Below are 9,227 nucleotides of genomic sequence, written 5' to 3'. Positions count from 1 at the left end.
TGTGCCAGCCCGGGACTGTGCCAGCCTGCAACCAGATCCCGGCCTGCAGCCACCGGAGCCCGGCAGCCCTGAGCAGCCTCACCTGGGGCCGGGGTCTCAGCCCTGCTCTCCTGCCACTGAGTCACGCGTGGTGACAATGACACCCTGCTGAGCACGGCCAGACCCGCTCCAGGCTCGCTCAGGGCAGCGCCAAACTGCTCCGGGAACACATCCCGGAGGGGCCGGCCCTCCCTGCCCGGGCTGCATCCCGAGCTGGCAGCGGGCTGAGCTGCCGCGGCAGCCGCAGGGCTCTGAGCAAAAGCAGACGTGGGAGATGCTGCGGGCGGGAGGCGCTGCCAGGGACACAAACACCGTGCCTGGAGCGGGCGGCTGCAAAAGTGTCCTCGGAGGGACTCCTGGTGTCCCGGAGCGGCGCTGGAGGGGAGGTGTGAGCATCCTGCCCCCCCTGCCTCCCTGGGCGGCAGCAGCGCAGGGATTGTCCCCGTCCGGGGCGGTTGGCAGCACAGCAGGGGCTGTGCCAGGGCCGGGGCCGGTGCCAGGGGCGGTGCCAGGCTCACAGACTCATCCCGAGCAGCCCGACCTGCTCCGAGGGGACCGCACCCAGGGCAGGGCTGAGCCTCCCTCCCCGCTCCCGCCCGTCCGGAGAGCGCCGGGCGGCAGAGACGCGCACGGGGACAGCTCTGTCACCGCGGGACTTCTCCGCCAAAGAGGAAGTTGTCTCGAAATAACTCGGCGCTTCCCCCCTGCCCTGCGCGCTTTGAAGCGGCTGCAGAGCCCGGGAGCCGCCGGGGCTCCGCCGCCACCCGCGGCCCCTGCCCGATGTCCCCCGCGGGACCCTGCTGTGCCCCCCGGGCCCTCGGGGGCGGCTGCGACTCCCTGGGCCCCCCGAGCCCCGCCTGAGGAAGGTAAGAGCCCCGGAGGGCGCGGTGCCCCGGCTCCGGCCGTGGGGAATGCTGTGCCAGTGCCGTGCCCCCGCTGCCCTGAGCGGCCCCGCCGCTCTCGGGGCTGCTCTGGCACTGCCGAGGGCTCTGTCTGGGCACTGGCACCGTCTGCACGAGCGCTGGGTGCCAGGGCTGACAGAACCTGGAAGGGTTCTGGGGGCAGAGCCGTTCCTTTTCCCGGGAAGGACGAGGGGAGGGAGCCGCGGTGCTGCAGGAGATCAGGAATGCGCGGCTGAAGGAGCAGCAGTGCCAGCTCCCCTGCCAGCCGGCGGCATCCTGCTGGGCAGGGGGTGGCCCTGGAGCCTGTCCCCGGCAGGAGAGCGGGGCCCTTGCTGCCCGAGCCCCGGAGCGGGCACCGGGCGGGCTCGGTTTGGTGTCGCTGCTCCGGCCCCGTGCCAGCCCCGCACGGCCCGGGACAGCCCGGCCCGGCTGGGTGAGTGAGTGAGGAGTGAGTGAGGAGTGAGTGAGGAGTGAGTGAGGAGTGAGCTCCACCCCATCCCGGGGGCTGCCTGGCACCAGCCCGTGCTGCTGCGCTTTGTTCTGTGCGGAACAACAGCTGCCAGGGACAGTCACCTGCCCAGTGCCACCCCGGCCACCCCCGGGGCTCCCCGTCCCCGCTGCCCGTGCCCGGGGGGCTGTGCTGGGGATGTTGGCACGGCCGGGGGTGATGCTGGCACTGGCTGTGTGTGCAGTCCTGTGGCTGCCCGGCTCCGCGGCCTTGGCCCGGCGCCTCGGCCGTCCCCTGGGGCCCCGAGCAGCGGTGACAGGGCAATAAAGAGCGATGGCAGCGGCGATAACGAGCAGAGAGCGCGGCCCCGTCCAGAAAGGAAGCAAAAATCTGCGTGCTCGGGGCGAGCTGCGAACAAATGCACGTGAGCCAAGTCTGCCGCAGGCCGGGCTTAGTCCTCCTGCCCTGAGCGCTTTCCTCGGCATCCAGGGCTGCTCAGAGCCACCTCCCCGTGACCATTTACCTCCTGGGGATGCTGTTCCCTCCCATGGGAGCTCTCCAGGCAGGGAGAGCTGCAGGACCTGTGCCGGGTGTGATTGAGGGTTAAAGGAGCTGCTGCAGGATCTCTGCTGGGCCGGGTGTGATTGAGGACAGGGTGCTGTAGCTCTTCAGGCCAGACCGGAGTTTTGGGGAGCTCACTGAAAGCAGAGAGGGCTGTTGGTGCCTGTGCCCTGTAATTAAATCCCTTTTTTGACCTCGTTGTCCTGGTGCAACCCTAAACCCTCATCCCTTCTTTGCTAAGGGCTCCTCTGTGCCCTCCCTGCCCGCAGCTGTCACATCGCTCTGTCCCCACGGTGCCAAGAGAGCGCCCCCAGCCCGGGCACCTGCTGCCCACGGGGCTGGGTGCCACGCACAGCGTGCTGTAGTCACTCTGGTCGCCCTCTTCCTGTCTGTCACCGCCAGGCGGTTCCTCCGTGCCCTCCCCAGGTCACCTCCGCCGTGGCCACCTGAGGGCAGGTGCCGGCAGAGGCCGGGGAATGGCGAGCACAGCCCTGGGCCCTGCACAGAGCCGGGCACTGGGACGTTGCTGTGTCCCAGCCGGTGACACAGAGATGTGTGTGACAGTGCAGGGCTGTCCCAGTGACCGCGCTGGTGACAGTCCTGCCCGGGGAATGGCTCTGGAGGGAGGCGCGGAGCAGCTGTGCCACCCCACAGCCCCTCCCACCCCAGGAAACAGCCTGGCCACTCCCAGGTGGGCCACGTTTGGTAGCCTGAGCTCTCCCTGCTTTTATTCCCCCTCAGGTGGACAGTGCTTGCCCGGGCGGTTTGTGAGCACAATCCTGGCAGTGGCTTTCAAATCACGCCTATTTTTTCCTTGTGATTGTTTTTCCAAAGCCGACTCTGGGGATGGAAAGAGATGCTAAATCTAAAAAGCTGCTGTTTCCGGAAAACTCCTTCCTTTCCTTAGGAAGAATGAAATGTGACGTTGGCAAGGAAGTCTCCAAGCAGTCGGTGGTGTCCAGGAAGCCGCTGGGCTTGCACAGCAAAGGCAAAGGCCTGGGGGCTCGTGCAGAGCTGTGGCTGATGGACACTCACTGCAGGGCCAGTGAAGGACTTTCACTCCTGAACTGGCCCCAAGAGCCGTCCGTGCTCTCCCCCTCCGTGGGCAGGACCCCCCAGCAGGGCTGTGCCTTCCCCGAGCAGCCAGCAGGCAAATGGAGCCTCAAGGAGATGCTGGGAAGCCGAGTCTGGGCTCGAGATTCTCTTCCTTGGCAGTAAGAGCACGAGGGAGAGCATCTGCTTTCACCTCAGAGCTGCTGGAACCAGAGCTCTGCCAGGGCTGCAGTTAAAACTGGAAATGAGAGCAGGAGGGGGCCCCAGCACGTGGGGCACTCCCAGCTCTCCTGCAGGCGTGTCCACTCCAGCAGCGTGCCCAAAGGGGCCAGGAAGGAGGCAGGGCATCTTTCCGTGGGGTTTGAGTCTCGTACCCAAACTTTTGCCCAGTTTTCGTTTGAACTGAGAGCCCTTGGAGCAGCTGATGGGAGGGAGAGGAGCAGCCCCTGCCCTGGCTGTTTATCCTTGGCCAGGGTCCTCAGGGGAGCCGGGAGCTGCTGTGGCCAGGACAGCCAGGAGGGCCGGAGGAGGGAGAGCTGCCTTTTCCTGCTTTCCTACCTGGCTGTGCAGCTGGAGCTCGGGATGCAGGCCAGGAGCAGAGCAGGCTGCACTGGCAGACGGACAGGCTTTGAGAGCAGGGGACAAACAGGACACAGCATCTGCCTCTGCTGGGGTCCCCTGCAGCTCCAGGGGTGAGGCTGTGAAGGGTGTGAGGGATGTAAGGGGTTAAGGGACTAGGGGTGTAAGGTATTAAGGGGTGTAGGGGATTAAGGGGTGTCAGGGATGCTGCTGGAGCCGTTTCTCAGCATTTGGGAGCTGCCAGCTGCAGTTTGGGGCATCCCAGAGGATGCAATGTCACATCCCCAGAGTGGCTTGGGGGGCACGGCCCTTCAGCTGCCACATCCCGCTCCGGCTCCCATCCCATCCCATCCCATCCCATCCCATCCGGCTCCCATCCCATCCCATCCCATCCCATCCCATCCCATCCCAGCCCATCCCATCCCATCCCATCCCAGCCCATCCCATCCCATCCCATCCCAGCCCAGCCCATCCCATCCCAGCCCATCCCAGCCCATCTCATCCCATCCCAGCCCATCCCATCCCATCCCATCCCATCCCATCCCATCCCATCCCATCCCAGCCCATCCCAGCCCGTGCTCCAGCCGTGCCGGCTCCCGGCGGCACGGGCGGGGCGGGAGCCGGGAGCCGGGAGCCGTGCCAGGCTCTGGTGCGCCGCTTTCAGAACCAGCCTCGCCCGCAGGAACGGCGGGCACACGGGGCAGGGCGGCCCGCGGCGGGCGGGCTGGGGCTGTCCCCAGGCCATTTGCCATGCCGTGACGACCCTGAGCCCACGCGGCTCCCCTCGGGCTGAGCGCTGCCCGCCGCTCCCGCAGGACGCTGCGGCGCTGGACCCGCGCTCACGCTGCCCATGGTATCTGCGACCCTCCCTGCTCGGGGAGCCGGCCGGGGCTGCGGCGGGGAGGGAAGGGCTGGCACCGGGGCGGCCGTGAGGTGGGACGGGGAGCGGGCAGAGCCGCTCTCCGTGCCCGTGCGAGGCGCGGCTTTCTCTCTCTCTCTCTCTGCGCTGGAGCTGACAATCAGCCGTGCCCGGGCCGTGAGTCTGTAAGTGAGCACGGGCTGCAGGAGGCGTGGGGAGGTGGCTTTGGAGCGGACAAATATAACTGGGAGAGAGCGAGGGGATGTGCTCCGTGTCCCGCTGCGGCTCCGCTGTCCCTGGGCAGGCGGGGAGGGGGACAGGGACATGGCCCAGGCTGGCTGTGGCCAGCCCAGCTCCAGGTATTTATGGGGTGCAGGCCGGGAGCAGAGAGAGGATCCTGGACGTGCTGGAGCTTCCCAGGGCAGCCTCGTTTGCTGCCAGCCCAGCTCCCACCACCCAAGGGTTTGGGGTTGGGTTTTCTTTCGTGGCTTCAGCTATTTCTGCTGTTTCTGTGCCTCTCGTGTTTCACCTGGTCGCGGGGGGGAGGTTGGGGTTTGGTGATTCCCAGCAGTGTTGTAGCCTGTGAGGCAGAGCAGGAGGTCTTTGGGGAGCCGGTGCAGCCCCCCGTTTCCAGGGGACAGCCTGAGTCACCACGGTGGGGCTGACGCGACTCACCTGCACGGACACGTCCCCATCCCTCAGGGGGATTTTCAGCCTCACCCCAAGGGCTGAGCTTCAACCCCTGCCACGGCGCTGGGAGGGAAGTGCCCCTCTCTGGGGACGGGGCTGTGCTCTCCTGCAGGGATGGGCTGCTCCTCTACCGAGGGCTGAGTGAACGTGGATCCTCCTCCGTGGAGCAGCCCAGCCCGGGCTCTGGGAGGGGACCCATGACCCCGTGGGGACAGTGACCTGCTGGCTGTACCCTGCTGCTGCCCTGGACCCTCCAGACGTGCCCGAAGGCCACCAGGGTGATGTCTGACCTGCTGGAACCCCCCTGGTGACAGTGTCCTTGGTGCTCATGATCAGCCCTGAGAGAAGGGAGAGGGTGCTTGGGGTGGTGTCCCCAGCACTGGGGGTGGTGTCCCCAGCACTGGGGGTGGTGTCCCCTGCACTGGGGGTGGTGTCCCCTGCACTGGGGGGGCTGTCCTCAGTGTTCCTCCCTGCCTGTAAGGATTAGGGAAGAGACAAACCTGGCGGGAGGTGACAATGACAATCTCCTTGTGCACAGCTGGGCCTGAGCAAACGGGGATCCCTGCTTAGGAGGAAGGAGCTTCCGTGGGATGAGCAGGGGGGGGATGCAGAGGTGAGAGGAGGCAGAGGCTGGAGGATCCCAAAATGGGAGAGAGCTTCACCTGGGATTAGCTGGGCTGAGATAGAGCACTGGTACAGACTGCAGCCCCCCGGGCTGCTGCCCTGCAGAGGAGGGGCTGAGGAGGGTTTGTGGGGTGCTCAGCACCCCGTGCTCAGCCAGGTCCTGCTCTGTCTCCAGCACCTGCAGTTTGGAACAGGAGGATTCCCTTTAACCCTGCAATTCCCTTTAACCCATGAATTTATCTGCCAGGGTCCAGGGTGAGCTGCACTTTCACTGCCAAGTCCTGCATTTTTAAGAATAGAGCCAGTTGTTCCCCAAAACTGCCCCAAACTCTTGGGAAAGGCGGCTTTGGGGTCATTTAGGGTTTTTGTTCCATGAATCTCAGAAATATTGAAACCTGAAGGGAGAATTGCGACTTCTCTTCTTTCCCTTCCTTTTTCATTTTTCTCCCTGCAAAAGGAATAAAATCCAGCTGATGCCATGGGTATTTTAAGAATTGCAGAGAGGAAGCGGAGATTTGCAGCTCTGCAAAGAAGTGGGATGATTGCAAAGAAGGCTTTGCTGAGCTGGCAGACAGCAAAACACCCGGTTATGGGATGAGCTGTGCCTCGTGTCTGCTGCAGGGGCGGCAGGAGATCCAGGGGGACGAGGGGGACAGAGAGCAGAGAACCCTCCTGGTGTGGGTCAGGGAGCCTCCCCAGCCTTCTGGGAGCGGGGAGGGGTTCCCAGGGAAAGGGGCTGAGTCCAGCAGGGGCTGGCACCAGGGCAGGGTCCATGCCCAGAAATGGGCACAGCTCCCGACCCTCGTGCCAGGGCTCCTCTCAGGGGAGCTGTGGCACACAGAGAGGCTGGCTGGAGGGGGGCTCTGCTGCCCCCCTTCCTCTGGGCTGGCATCATCCCTGCGTGCCCTGCTGGGCCTGGGATGGGCACAGCCAGGGCAGAGCAGCTGTGCCCTCACCCTCGGGGAGCACAGCAGGCAGAAAACGTCCCAGGGCACCGGCGCAATTTCTGCTCGTTTGGGTTCCTGTGCTGGGCAGAAACATTCCCAGGGAAAAGGGGGAATTTCTGCTCGTTTGGGTTCTTGTGCTGATCAGAAACATTCCCAGGGAAAAGGGGGAATTTCTGCTCATTTGGGTTCCTGTCCTGGTCAGAAACATTCCCAGGGAAAAGGGGGAATTTCTGCTCATTTGGGTTCCTGTCCTGGTCAGAAACATTCCCAGGGAAAAGGGGGAATTTCTGTTCATTTGGGTTCTTGTGCTGATCAGAAACATTCCCAGGGAAAAGGGGGAATTTCTGCTCGTTTGGGTTCCTGTCCTGGTCAGAAACATTCCCAGGGAAAAGGGGGAATTTCTGCTCGTTTGGGTTCCTGTGCTGGTCCTGGCCGAGGGAGAAGCAGTGGCTGGAGCCTGGCAGGGCCCGCCTGACCCCACTGTTGCTCAGAGCCTGTTCCTGTGCCTGTTCTTTCATCCTCTTCTCCCACGACACCTGCCTGTGCTCCCCTGGGCAGCGTTCTGGGTTCTGAGCGTGCTGGGGACCACTTTTGTCTCTTTGTGCTGGATTTTCCCGGCAGAGCCAAGCACTGGGAGCAAGCAGTGCGCCGTGGGCTCAGCCTCAGCTGCTCTTCGCTGCCAGGGAGGAAAAGGAGCCTTTTGGAGCCGCCAGGAGAAGCAGAGTTCCTCGGGCAGGCCGAGCTCACGTCGGTCTTTGCTAAATTTGGAAGCCGTGGCAGGCGGGCAGCGCCCGCCCCCGCAGCGCCAGGAGGATGCGGATGTGGGAAGCCACCGACACCTTCAGCCGCATTTAGCTGCTGCTTCCTCCGGCAGGAGCCCGAGGGCGGACCGGGCGTCTCCCGAGCTCCGCGGAGCGCGGCGCTCGCCCAGCAGCAGCGCCGGCTCCGGGACTGGCGGTGCCAGCAGCTCCGAGCTGGGGGTTCTGCCCCAAACCCCGCCTGTGCCCAGCCCTGGGGCTCCCGCGGGCTCCCGGTGCCTTTGTGCTCTCCCAGGCTCATCCCGAGCCCCATCTCCAGCCCAGCTGAGCCAAGCGTGTTCCCATTCCGTGCAGGCACCGTCCCGGCTGCGAGGCCATGCCCGAGCGCCGTGAGGAGCTCCGCGCTCTTCCCCCGCGAGCTGCAGCCCCAGCCCGGCCATGGACAGCTCAGGTGGGTGATGCTGAGCCCCGGGCTGGGGAGGGGGAGCCAAGGAAGTGCCCCCGAGCCACCCCTCACGCCCCCGTTTTCCTCTGTGCAAACACCTGCCTGCTTTCCAAGGGCTTGGCAGGTGCTGCTGGAAGATGGGAAATGAGGCACGGAGCAGTGCAGGGCCAGCCAAAAGCTTTGCTGAGTGTGGGGCACTCACATCTGACAAAACATTTCAGTTTTAAAGTCGTTTATTTTATAGTAGTATATTTTATTTTTAATTTTTTTAATGTTATAGTAGTATACTTTATTATTATTCTTAATTTTTTGTTTTATAGTAGTATATTTTATTTTTAATTTTTAATGTTATAGTAGTATATTTTATTTTTGATTTTTTATTTTATAGTAGTATATTTTATTATTATTCTTTAATTTTTTATTTTACAATAGTATATTTATTATTATTTTTACTTTATTGTAGTGTATTTTATTATTTTTTATTTTATAGTAGTGTATTTTATTATTATTCTTTAATGTTTTATTTTACAATAGTATATTTATTATTATTTTTACTTTATAGTAGTATATTTTATTATTTTTTATTTTATAGTAGTGTATTTTATTATTTTTTATTTTATAGTAGTGTATTTTATTATTATTCTTTAATTTTTTTATTCTACAATAGTATATTTATTATTATTTTTACTTTATAGTAGTATATTTTATTATTTTTTATAGTAGTATATTTTGTTATTTTTTATAGTAGTATATTTTATTATTTTTAAATTTTTTTATTTTATAGTAGTATTTTTTTTTGGTGTGTAATTCAGTCCATTTCCCCCCATGTTTCATTTTCACACCGTTTCAGAGGTGCTGTTGATCTCCCGGGGTCAGGATGTCATTGCTGAAAGGTTTTATTCCATTTCCAAGCCACTGCTCTTTGTTGCTGGGTTTATTTTTCGCTGGTTTTAGATCAAAGTGCCTCTTGTTTGTGCTGGCTCAAACTCTTTGCTCTGCCCCCCGTGAGGGACCCTCAGCGCTGGGGCTGCTTTGATTCAGGAGGAGAGGACAGGATTGATCCCAGGGCTCAGGAAAAGCCTCCCCTGGAGGTTACAAACACACACAAAGGAAAAGAGCAGGAGATTTCAAACACTCCAAACCAATAAACAGGAGAGTGACATCAGGGAGCTTCCCAAAATCCCGGAGAGTGATTGGAAAAAACCAAGAGGTGAGGAAAGAGCAGATTCTGAGGCCTTTCTCCAAATGGCACTTCCAAAACGAGACAAACGCAGAGTTCCAGGGATATTTTTGTGCCGTGGCAGACACAGTGTGCCTGTGTG

The 9,227-nt window shown here is 60.5% G+C and overlaps 1 protein-coding gene across 3 annotated transcripts in view; it reads left to right on the top strand.

The window, feature by feature from the left end:
• The first annotated feature begins 617 nt into the window (after positions 1–617).
• Positions 618–9,227, top strand: part of PIK3R6 (phosphoinositide-3-kinase regulatory subunit 6) — a 29,707-nt gene continuing 21,097 nt past the window's right edge. For all 3 annotated transcript variants that reach the window (XM_053994834.1, XM_053994835.1, XM_053994833.1), the window contains exons 1-2: positions 618–905; positions 7,815–7,911. In XM_053994834.1, coding sequence (XP_053850809.1) covers positions 7,899–7,911 — 13 coding nt within the window. In that variant the 5' untranslated portion in view covers positions 618–905; positions 7,815–7,898. The remainder of the gene's footprint in view (positions 906–7,814; positions 7,912–9,227) is intronic.

This window comes from Vidua macroura, chromosome 19 (assembly GCF_024509145.1).
Source record: "Vidua macroura isolate BioBank_ID:100142 chromosome 19, ASM2450914v1, whole genome shotgun sequence".
Classification (NCBI taxonomy): Eukaryota; Metazoa; Chordata; class Aves; order Passeriformes; family Viduidae; genus Vidua; species Vidua macroura.
The sequence above is the reverse complement of the archived record's forward strand: the minus strand, read 5'-3'. Positions and strand labels throughout refer to the sequence as shown.